The 12667-nt window shown below is 46.2% G+C and overlaps 1 protein-coding gene across 5 annotated transcripts in view; it reads left to right on the forward strand.

Moving 5' to 3' along the window:
* Positions 1-12667, forward strand: part of RANGAP1 (Ran GTPase activating protein 1) — a 289117-nt gene that overhangs the window by 94867 nt on the left and 181583 nt on the right. For all 5 annotated transcript variants that reach the window (XM_077452418.1, XM_077452420.1, XM_077452421.1 and 2 more), the window contains one exon: positions 8664-8791. In XM_077452418.1, coding sequence (XP_077308544.1) covers positions 8664-8791 — 128 coding nt within the window. The remainder of the gene's footprint in view (positions 1-8663; positions 8792-12667) is intronic.

A 12667-nucleotide genomic window follows, 5' to 3' on the forward strand; every position in this document is an offset into this window, starting at 1 on the left:
TGTTATTGAATAAGACCATGACTTGTTAGACATAATTTATCACCAAAGTGACAGTGTATATAGCTTGATTTATGTGATTTCTTATTCCACCTGGTCACTGCTGAAATGTTTTGTTGGGACTGTGCTGTCATGTCATACTACTGTGTTCTATTGCATGCACTTAAATAAAGAAGCCAAGAGTGGTCAATTCTTTTGCAAGGCACTATAGTATTTTGCTTTTAGGCCAAAAAGTTCTGACCAGACCACCTTCTTCCACATTTGTGTCCCCCACATGGTTTCTCACAAACTGCAAACGGGACTTCTTATTGTTTCTCTTTAAACAAGGGGCGTCCTTCTTGCCACTATTCCATAAATGCTGTGGACAGCATTCTTCCACCTGACCTGTGAATCACTGCTCCAGAATTATCATGGGCCTCTTGGCTGCTTCTCAGATTTATTGCTTTTTGTCCAGCCTGTCCGTTTAGGTGGACGGCCATGTCTAGGTTTGCAGTTGCAATACTCTTTCCATTTTCGGATGATTGATTGAACAGTGCTCCATGAGATACGTAAATCACCGACTCCAGTGCTGTAGGAGGTGATTTCACCACCACAGTAAAAAAAACAAAACAAAAAAAAAATGGTGCATGTATGCCCATCATTAGAAGTGGGTGGATGAAGAGCAGTACATACCCGCTGATCTTTTTTTGCGTTCAGCCCACAGGTTGCATGAAAAAAGAACATTACAATATTTGCCCAATAAGGACCAGCAACGTACTGGTTTGTTGCTGGAGTTTGACTGGTCATACCAGAATGATGCCTGCAGGTTTAGGAATCATCTTGGTAACATTCTTTTCAGCCTGCGGTCAGCTTTCATGTAAAAACAATCCTTGCAGCTAATTAGCCTCTAGATTTCTTTTACAAGCAGTGGGAGGGAACACTCTCCCACCGTCTAACATGGATTTCTCGGGCTCTAATGGCTCCAACCGTCCCTATGGCCTAAGAAACCGGAAGCTACAAGCGTTTCATGACTTAGGTTTCGCTGGATATAAATGGCACCATTGGGAAAGCATTTTATCACACCAATATTGGTGTGGTCAGATGCTTTGAGGTCAGAGGAGAGATCTAGTGTCTAATAGACTGCAATTAAAAAAAATAAAAATAAAAAAAAGAGTACCTGTCACTACCTATTGCTATCATAGGGGATATTTACATTCCCTGAGATAACAATTAAAAAAAATGAAAGGAACCGTTTAAAAATGAAAGAAAAAAGCAAAAAAACAAAAAAAAAACTCCCGTCACCCCATGCTCACACGCAAAGGCGAACGCAAGCATCGGTCTGGTGTCATATGTAAACCGCAATTGCACCATGCATGTGAGGTATCACCATGAAGGTCAGATCGAGGGTAGTAATTTAAGCCATAGACATCCTCTGTAAATCTGAAGTGGTAACCTGTGAAGGATTTTAAAGGATTTTAAAAATGCATGTAGTTTGTCGCTGCTACACGTCTGGGCACAATTTTAAAGCATGTCGTGTTTGTTATCCATATTTGGCATAAGATTGTCTTTATTTCATCAAACATTTGGGCAATATAGTGTGTTTTAGTGCATTGAAATTAAAAGTATTTTTCTCTTATGTTCACTGACTGACACAGCTCCTTTATTCTTGACCATTGAGTTGTCACGCCACCTTCAGGAAAGGACTAGGCAGAACATATTAACATGTACAAAAAACACTTTCTAGTTCCGCCCAAGGGGCGATTCCTTAAGTAACAACCACCCAGCCTGCTTCCTGCAGCCTCAGTTTTTTTCTGCCTAGTCAAGGAGATGGACCTAGGAACCCTTCAGTCCAGGGATTATTTTTTTTTTGCAGAAGTTGTGTTTTTGCACAAGATTAAGATCCTGTGATCTGCTATCAACAGCCGGCTGGGTGACAGGCTGGATACCCTTATCCTTGTAGTCTCCCCAGCCTGGCCAGCGAGCGTGTGCAGACCATAGCTACGCACTGGGTCGGCCACGACATGCACCTCCAGGCTCCAGGGGCAGCTGGTGAGCGCAATGCTCTGGGGCACACATATAACTGGGCTACTGATGTTGGGTGGCACAGTGGTGTCATGGTCAGCACTCTCGCCTAGCAGTAAAAGGGGTCGCTGGTTCGAATCCCAACCACGACACTACCTGCCTGGAGTTTGCATGTTCTCCCTGTGCCTGCATGGGTTTCCTCCAGGTACTCCGGTTTTCTCCAACACTCCAAAGACATGCAGGTAGGTTAATTGGCTTCTGTCCAAAATTGGCCCTAGTATATGAATGGGGACCTTGGATTGTGGGCTCATTAAGGGTAGGGACTGATGTGAGTGTGCAATGTACAGGGGTAGGGACAATTGTAGACACTCACTCAGGTTACTAGATGGACTGGTGTCTTTATTCAACCTTACTAACTAGGTAACTTTGTAATTATGATGTCTGCGTCATGTGTGCCATGGCAGTTAGCCAACCCGTACTGATCGGAGAGTGGGTCTGTAATGGAATGTCTCCCAGCTCTTTAGGACTGTTAAGTACAGCTCTCCCTGCCTTGTGGGGCTGAGCAGCTGGGCATTCCCTGGGAGGTCGAATCGGGGGTCCCTCTTCTCTTCCTGTCCCTATCTCTCACCCCCCCCGTGGGAGATGCTGCATGGGCTGCTGAGCGGTGTGTATGCCATATAGATAGGGGTCCCCTGGGGGGCTCTCACTTTGGGTGGGGGGCTGTGCTAGGTGGCTGTGCCCCTGGGTGTCTGTTGTGCCCCCGCTAGGTGTCTGGAGGTCCGCACATGCTGAGCGCCATAGCGCTGTTCTGCCACCATTTTCCCTTTTTTCACTTTCTCTCTCTCTGTGTACAGTTGTTTGGTCAGACTCAGGGAGAAGCATGGTCAGGAACCATTTTACTGTAGTTTGGCGGCCATTTTCCTTGTGATTATGTCCTTTATACTGGACGCTCGGTGGACATTTTTTGTAGCCCAGCTCGTTTTTTTTTTAACCAGCGCTGGTCCCTGAGGCTCAGAACAGCGTGGTTTCACAGACACCTGAGCTGACGCAGGACACAGGCAGAACTCGTCAGGGTGGTGAGTCCTGCAGTGGGGGCCCCTCAGCCTGCAGCAGCTAGGAGGGTGGGACTTACACCTGTCCTAAGTCCCCAAGGGTGGCAAACAGGGTGGGTCAGCATAGCTTCAGAAACTGATGTTTTTTCCCCCTAATTCCCTGCAATTGCAACTGGCTTGCCTGCTAACAATGCAGTGCCTTTGGATGCCTTGTCGGCAGTCCTGAAAACGTTCGTTGCCAGGGTGGAGGCCGTGTGCGCAAGGTGGTAGAAAGCGGCCCCTGCCCCCCCCCCCTCCCGTCCTCCGGGGAGAGCTCCGACGCAGACTTGGACCCCGCTGAGACTGGTGGCCCCTATTCTGTCGTTTCAGATGACGCTGACCAGGACCGATCAGACAGTGAGGATGAGTCACAGCTGTGCATGATACCCTGAAGATCAGGATACAGCAGGTCCTGTTGCAGTAGTGGTCCCTTTTGGGTCCTGTAAGCCAGCCCGTACACCTAAGGTGTTTCCATATCTGACTTATTTCAATAAGTTCATATACAGGAATGGGGGCGACCGCAACGGACCCTTTCAGTCCCAAAAAGCATGGCGGTGCATTACCACCTTGTGGAGAGCTTTCTGCAATAATGGTCGGCTCCTCCGGTTGTGGACCCCCAGGATCCAGGTTAGATAAGTTAACCACGATCCCGGTAAGAGGGGGCTCCTGTGGTTAAGGACCCTGAGGCAGTGGCCCGTTCCTTGTTTAGGGTTTGGGGGTCAGCAATACGACCAGTACTGACCACAGCACTCGTGTCGCAGACACTGAATGGGCAAACTTTTGCACCGCGAATTGGAGAAGCAGCAGGCTACTCCCACTCTGCGTGGAACTAGCAGACCAGTTAGTGCACGGTCTTGAGTATGCTTGGGACGCGGCTCTGGATACACTTCCTCTGCTATCCAGGGTTTCAGTGTCAGTGGTGCTGAAGCACCTAATGTGGCTGACATGCTGGTCGTTGGACCAGGCATCTAAACAAGCCTTGACGGATCTACCCTTCCTTGGTGAGCAGCTCTTTGGAGCCTTGTTGGATGACATTATTAAGAATGTCACTGGTGGGAAGAGAACCTTGCTCCCACAGGCCAGGAAGACTAAGGAGCCACGCCACAGGCAAGGGCCCTCTATTTCTATTGCTGAACCGCAGGTGGTAGTCGCTACGTTTTTGCATGCGAGTTCTGGGCCTCATGGTGGCCTCCCTCGAGTCGATACCGTACGCCCAGTTTCACACCAGAGTCTTGCAGAAGGAGATATTGACAAAATGGGACATATCTCCGTTATCCCTGGATTGGCCCATTCATGTGAGCCAGTCAGTCAGGGACTCCCTGCATGGTGGCTGAGGTCCCTGGCACTTCGGTCCTGGAAGTCGTTCCTACCTCTGCATTGGACTGTGATCACAACAGACGCCAGCCTGACTGGCTGGGGTGGAGCACTGGTAGTACAGTCGGCCCAGGGTCTCTGGTCAGGTGTGGAACCCAAGTTGCCGATCAATGTGCTCAAACTCTGAGTGATCAGGCTTTGCCTCTCCACATAGTCGAGACTACGAGGGCGTCCGATCAGGATCAGGTCAGACAACACCACAGCGGTGGCATATGTCAACCATCAAGGAGGAACAAGTAGCTCCGCTGCAGCACGGGAGGTCACTTGCATCCTTCAGTGGACAAAGTAACAGGTACCGGCCTTGTCGGCCATTTACATCCCGGGAGTTGAAAACTGGCAGGCAGACTACCTAAGTTGCCAGATGCTGGGCCTAGGGGAATGGGCGTTGCATCCAGAGATGTTCAGGCTACTGTGCCTGCGGTGGGGCGCACCAGACATGGATCTCCTGGCCTCCCGTCTCAATTGGAAGGGGCCAAGATTCGTATCCAGGATAAGAGATCCTTGGTCAGACGCGTCAATCGCGCTGGTGGTTTCATGGGATCAGTACCAACTGATCTATGTCTTTCCTCCGCTAAAGCTACTACCACGTCTGCTCCGCAGAGTGGAGGCCGAGGGGGTTCCAGTAATACTAATGTGCAGGATTGACCTCGGCATCCCTGACCCGCTGACCTAGTGCGCCTGGTTGCGAAGGCTTCCTGGCGACTGCTCTTGTGAGAGGACCTTATGTGTAAAGGTCCGATTCTCCATCTTGTTTTACAATTACTGGTTTTAACGACATGGCTGTTGAGAGCCAGATGCTAAGGTACCGAGGTCTATCGGATTTGGTGATCTCAACTATGTTGGGAGCCCGGAAATTTTCTTCTTGGAAGATATATCATCATGCCTGGAAGGCATACATTTCTGTGTAAGGAGAAGGATGGCATCTGTGCACCTATTCAGTTTCCAGGATCCTGCGATTTCCACAGCAAGGAGTAGACCAGAAGTTGGCTTCAAGTGCCATTAAAGGACCAATATCAGCCCTGGCTGTCTTTTTTTTTTTCAGCGACCCCTAGCGTCTCACTCTCTAGTGAGCACTTTTGTTCAGGGGCTTGTAGTTCCTCCATTGTGCCCACCGTTGCCCTCCTGGGATCTGAACCTGCTGTTATCGGCGCTTCAGAAACAGCTGTTAGAGTCAACAAGGGAATTCCTCTGATGTTCTCATTCTCAGAAAAAGGTCATTCTAGAGGCCATTACATTGGCCAGGAGGGTTTTGGAACTGGTGGCCTTATCTTGCAAGTTGTCCTATATGGTTACCCATAAGGATCAGGTGGTGTTGCGTCCGCAACCTTTTCTGCCGAAGGTGGTTTCGGCGTTCCACATCAATGAAGATTTTGTGTTACCATCTCTGTGTCCTAAACCAACACATCCTAAGAGGTGGCCCTTTATTCCCTGCACGTGGTCAGGCTATAAAGATAAATTTGTCTGCCATGGCTCCCTTTCGGGAGTTAGATTCTCTGTTCGTTTTGGTAGTGGGTCCGAAAAAGAGGTATGGTGCTCTTGTCGACCACCATTTCCAGGTGGATCAGACAGATGTGGTACAGGCCTATGCCTTGAAGGGGCAGGTGCCCCCCTTTCCTGTCACGCCCCATTCCACCAGGGCAATTGGGGCCTCTTGGGCTTCCGACCTCGAGTGTCAGTCGCTCTGGTGTGTAGGCGGCAATTTGTTGTCCGTTCACATTTTTACCAAATTCTACAGAGTGGATGAATAGCGCATTGCCTGATGCCTGCTTTGGCCGCAAAGTTTTTGCGGGCGGCTGTGCAATGTTGCAATTCTCCACTTCTTCTTTTTTCTATTTAAAGAAAATAGTTACCTTTTGAGTATAATGCACTGTTGCATTGTTACCGCAAGTTCTGATGCGGTTGGATAAGGTGGTTGTCTCCCCTGTTAGGGAGCACTTCTGATTGTGGGTGAAGTTCTTTTATGCTGTTATGATACTGCTTGGGGATGTCCCAATGGTCAAGAATAAAGGTGCTGTCGTTCAGTGAACGTAAGAGAAAATAGGATTTTTATACTCACCGTAAAATCCTTTTCTCTGGAGTTCACTGACTGGCACAGCACCCTCCCCTCCTATTGGTGTATGTTATACTGCTTGTTGACATTCTGAGGCTGCAGGAAGCAGGCTTGGGGGTTGTTACTGAAGGGACCGCCCCTTGGGCGGAACTAGAAAGTTCTGTTTTTTTTGTACATGTTAACATGTTCTGCCTAGTCCTCTCCTGAAGGTGGCGTAACAACCCAATGGTCAAGAATAAACGAGCTGTGTCAGTCAGTCAACTCCAGAGAAAAGGATTTTACGGTGAGTACAAAAATCCTGTGTGTGTGCGTGTGTGTGTGCGTGTGTGTGTGCGTGTGTGTGTGTATGTATGTATGTATGTATGTGTGTGTGTGTGTGTGTGTATATATATATATATATATATATATATATATATATATATATATAATTTTATTGCATTTGAAAGATCGCTGTGCAAATAGTGTGTGAAAAAAATTGCAACACCCACCATTTTCATCTGTAGGGCCTTTTGCTTTAAAAAAAATGTTTGCGGTTTCAAAGTAATTTTCAAACAGAAAAAGAAAAATTCATGTAAACAAAGTGTCAGAAAGGGCTTTGTCTTAAGGTGGCAAGAAGAGTGGATGATGTGTGACATAAGCTTTTAATGTTGTGCATATAATGCCAGGATAATACCAGAATACCATCAAAAGAAAGCTCCATTTGTGGGAAAAAATACTCTGGTCTTTGAGCAGCCAAATTTTCCAGGGCTGAAGTGGTTAAAGTGATACTAAAGTCCTTTTGTTTTTTAATGGGAAAAAAAAAACCTTTATACTTACCTGCTCTGTGCAGTGGTTTTGCATAGAGCAGCCAAGATCCTTCTCTTCTTTGGTCCCTCCCTCCTGTTGAGATCCCCCACAGCAAGCAGCTTGCTATGGGGCACCCGAGCCGATCCTCTGCGGGCACCTGAGCCGCTACACCCTGTGTCCATTCAGACAGGGAGCCGCTGCCCGTCCCCATCCCCTTTCTCTCCTCATTGGCTCACTGACTTTGACAGCAGCAGGAGCCAGTGGCACCGTGCTGTGGTCCTAGCCAATGAGGGAGAGTCCTGGAAGGCCTTTTATCCTAATGCATATAGAATGCATTCAAGTGGATCTAAACAAGATTCATGAAATTTGAGCTGGGTACATAGATTTGTAGTTGTTTTTTTTATTGTCTCTCTCCAAAGCACAGAGTCCTGTGTGTTTCTTCTGTTCCTAGCTCTGTTATCAGCATGATAAATTCTGACACGTTCTCCTCCGATGCAGGAGAATAAAGCAGACTGAAGTTTGTGTTGTGGGAGGTTGCTCTAAATAGATTAGCACAGCGCTGGTCTTTTCAGAGCACAGCTCTGAAAGTCTCTGCCTATATGGAGGGGGGTGTGTGCCTTTCCTCCAATCAGCTGTCTCCCAGTGTAATCCAACACTACACTGATAGGGCAGAATGAGGAAGTAAAAATCCTAACACAATTTTCACTTTCTAAAGAATATAGAATGGGAAAGACAGCAGATATACATGTAAAACTTAGGTAGGGAGATATTTTTCATCTCTGTGTAGCATGTGAGTCTTCAGTTCACTGGGGATATATGAGGGTTTACATCTACTTTAAGATAAAAAAAAAAAAAATCTTCTACCTACAACCGCTTTAATCCTTATTCCGCTGGCATTAGTAAATTGATCATCAGAAGGTTTATTTACTTGTTTTAAACTTTTGGGTTTTATTTTACATTTATTCAATTGCTTCCTGTTTTCTGGCAAAATTATGTAATGTATCTCCTGAGTCTCCAAGGAGGGGAGTATGGACTTTCTCGACTAAGCACTGCCTTATGCATAGGGCAGATGGATTCTCTAGACAAGATAAAGCCATTATTCCCAAAGACGACCCCCCCTCTAAATTCTATATAAATCATCCGCTCCTTCTCAAGGTCTGACAAGACATGCTAGGTGGTGATTTTGCTTTTAATATTTTATTATAAGGGAATTTAAAGAGCATTTTCAGTTTGTGGTGCTTAGGTACAGTTTAGTTTTGCCTTAACTGGAGGTTCCATTTACAATTCTTGCTTGTTTTAAATTTGGGTATAGTCTTTTTGTGCTGTATTTAACTTCTTTATTCTTCCTATTTTATTTTTTACAGCTGAAGATGTGATTCAGGAAATTAAGGAGTATGAGGGGCTGCAGGCATTACGTCTGGAGGGCAACACAGTAGGTGTGGAAGCGGCTAAAGCTATTGCTAAGGCTTTGGAAAATAAGTCTGATCTCAAGGTAACTATGTTCACTTTTTTGAGTGAAACATTATGACTATAAGGTAATGGGTCTTAAGTCAATTTTTCTATCTTTCATTGATGAACACAGCTTTATTCATTATATGTATGGGTAGCCCCCTACAGGATATTGCTGGATAGTGCAGCAAACAAGCAACTCGAGAGGCCAGCAACACCTGGTGGCTAAACTTCAGTTTTATCCTAGGAGGAAGGCCTGTTTAGGGTATTGTGACCTTTTTTTTTCTGGATTTTTTTTGCTGATCTTCATAGTGGGAAAAGAAGAAAACATTCTTACTCACCTAGATGGCTGCAGCATTGATCTGATGCTGCAGCTGTCCCCCCACCAGCTCTTACACCAAGAACAGAGTGATCAAAGACTGCTGATCTGTGCTCAGAGTGCACCAGGAAACAGAGATTAGTTATTTTTGATTGCCCAGTTCCACTCAGAGCACAGTCACTGGCTCTGTGCTCATCTCCTTCGGTGCTTGCTAGAGCACCGGGCTGTGGAGGGTCGAGAGCAGCTGGCTCAGGCCCTCAGCAGCATGTTGAGAGGCTGAGCAAGCTGACAGTCAGGGATCTGGCTGAATCCTGACATTATTGTCAAGATCTCTGCAGAGCCTGGACTGGCTGTATGATGTCAACCGACAGCTGTGACCCCCAGGAAAAGTATCGCCAAAAGAGCTAGACTGAGAGACCCATGGATTGTGGAATATGTGGTTTCTTCACAGCAAGTGTCATTTCTTACAGACAGAGATCCTGCATTAACCTGTGCACTGTCATGCCTCATGTATGACCACACATGAAAGTTGCTGACAGGAATGTGATGATTCTACTATAGGCTGTGTGTACAGGCCAGCAAATGATACCATGAAATTACACGATCAGTGCACATTTTAGGCAGGTGAAAGGCCCATGCCAATTTTCAGCTTTCAGTGCTGTCACACTTTGAATGTTAATTACTCAGTCATGCAACACTGTACCCATATATTTTTATAATTTTATTCACACAAATAACGCTGTCTTTTGGTGGTATTAAATCACCACTGGGTTTTTCATTTTTACTTCTTGTAATGCTTGCTACTATTTAAGCTCTCTAGCAGAGGAAGTGTTTTGCCACTTGGTGTTCAGATTGTTTGTTTTTTTTGTAGGGCTGAAACCACTAATCAACATAATTGATTATAAAAATAGCTGTCAACTATATTCTTAATCGATTAGTTGGTCAGCCGATTAGTTGCCCTGCATACAGAATGCATTATTGTTTACATATCAGGGAATTCAGTGCAGCACACAAATAACTCAGTACACAGTCCATACATGTAAGTGCCTGAGAGGTTGTGATTCAATGCCTCATGGGACATGTAGTCCTGGGCTGAAGAAGAAAGTGATTCTAAACACAGTAGTGTTTGTTTTGTTTTCTTTTGTTTTCTTTTTACTTTAAGGCGTTAGTTAACTTCCAAAAAAATAAAATCTTCCTGCAACATAATATCTTAATGTGCTAGTATGCATCGCATACTAGCACATTATAAAATACTTGATTTAAAAGGAAGCCCTCCAGCTGCATGCTTTCGAGACTGACAGGGCTTCCACCTTCACCCAGTCTTCCTTCTAGATTCGCAGGCTCTGGCCGTTTCAATGGCAGAACCACAATGGCATCGCTTTTGCTCATGTGTGCAGGAATCACGGGTGCGACGCAGAGCTCTGAAGGGACAGCATGAGTATGTCGTCTCTTTAGAGTGCACGTGCCGGTGATGTCACTGGCTGAAGAAACAGAGTGTGACGGAACGTCCCCCCTCACTCCGATTGAGTGCTTCCGTCAGTATACCTCTTCCTAAGTCTGAATATAGATATCATATTCCAACCGCTCACAAGCACAAAACAAGACGACACTTGCTTAGCTGCTCAACATGGGCTGATTTATTAGAACCAAAATGACAAGTATTTATAATACAATAGAAGACTAAAACCTAACCTAATTAGCATGAGCTAATTATCTAATCATTGACCCAGACTAGTTGTCTAAGAGATGGGACTTTTCAGGGTAAGACTTTGTCTCCTAGCTCACTGATTGGCTATTCAGTACACATTACCATAAACATAAATACAGGGTTAATTAATGTGTGGGATACTCTTACAAGCCAGACTAGACTCATTTACACAACAGACAGGTGGACCACCTCAGGGGTCCCCAGGCATACAGCTCACAAAGAGCACCGTTCCCCCAAATGCCGGGACCCATAATCGCAAGGCAAGAGGCTTGCATTCTGTCCCCTCAAACAGCCTCTGTCCCGGCTAGGTCTGTCACACAGAGTATTTCCTAAACGGTGCACGTTTAGAAGATATTCCTTGTACTTACAGGTAAGCTTTATTATAAGCTTGCCTGTAGGTACAAATGTCCCAGCGGTGTTTACTACTGCTTTAATGCATTTTATACATTAATGTAAAAAACCTGCTGTGACCAGCTTCCCTCTAGCCCCTCCTGTTTACTTACCTGATCTCGATTTAGCTCTGTACCTGAGAGCAGCAGCACTACTCATTCTCTCCCTCCTCGCAGGACTCAGATGCAGCAGTGAGAGCCATTGACACCTGCTGCTGTCAATCACAGCTTGTGAAGACAGCACAGGGGCCCGAGCCAAGGCGCACTATGTGTGTCAACAGAAGCACACGCTGCGGCTAGGGATCGAGCCTGCAGAAGTACCCCAATGGCAAGCGGCTTGCTATAGGTGCACTCTGAAGGCAGGAGAAGGAGTGAGCATAACAACTGTTCACCCATGCATTGGTACAGCACATCAGACATCATAAAGGCATGGGCAGAAATAAAATCTGGTCAGCTAACTTTTTTGTGAATACTAAATGTCCACTAAGTGGCCTAGGGGTACGACCCGAAGGTCCACATATGTGGCCTAGGCCCAAGAGCCAACAAACGGAGCCCATGTTTCAGGTGCTCTAGTTTGCAAATATCACTTTCCCATTTTCTTGGTCACCCTTGGGGCACAGTTCAGGAGTTCAAGGAGCACCCACAAGGGGACATGCAACGTTGCGTGGAGTGAAGTCAGTTGAGAAATCTGAGCGGCCTGGTAGTATTTCGCTAAATTAGGGACTGCAAGACCTCCCCGTAATCTGTCTATACAGGGTGGGACGTGAAACACTGGGACATTGGTAAGACTAGGTAAAGGATAGGATTGTGCGCTGATGTAGGCATAGAAAGGAGGAAACGTGGACTGGGAGGGTAAGGAAATAGTCTAAAACTTTGGGGAGGATAGTCATCTTGACAGCATGAATGCGGCCTAAGATAAGGAGGCACACCACCATAATTGCATTAAGGATGTTAACGATCCTAATAAGCTATAGTAATTGGTGGTGAAGAGTGATGAGTAGGAATGAGTCAGTTTGATACCTAGATAGTCCAGAGAGGAGGAATTCCGATGTTACGGGAAGAAGGTTCATAGCTGGGACATGGTGGAGGATGGCAAGGTAAAATTCAGAGTGGTGGTCTTGTGAGGATTGATCTGGAGACCTGAGAGGGCTGAAAGAAGGCTCTAAAGCAGGGATATGCCATTAGCGGACCTCCAGCTGTTGCAAAACTACAAGTCCCATCATGCTTCTGCCTCTGGGTGTCATGCTTGTGGCTGTCAGAATCTTGCTATGCCTCATGGGACTTGTAGTTCTGCAACAGCTGGATGTCTGCTAATTACATATCTCTGCTTTAAAAGTTTGGCAGAGTTGCCAGAGGGTTGGTCAGGAGGGCGTTGTCGATGGAGAGGCTAACTTTGTGGTGTATACCTGCATAATGAGTACCGGAAATGTTGAAAACGTCACTAAGAGCACTGGCCAGGGTTTCAAGAGCCAGAATGAATAAAGTTGGTGATAGGGAACATCC

Source organism: Lithobates pipiens, unplaced genomic scaffold, assembly GCF_037356315.1.
Source record: "Lithobates pipiens isolate NorthernLeopardFrog02 unplaced genomic scaffold, aLitPip1_a1.2 Scaffold_23, whole genome shotgun sequence".
Classification (NCBI taxonomy): Eukaryota; Metazoa; Chordata; class Amphibia; order Anura; family Ranidae; genus Lithobates; species Lithobates pipiens.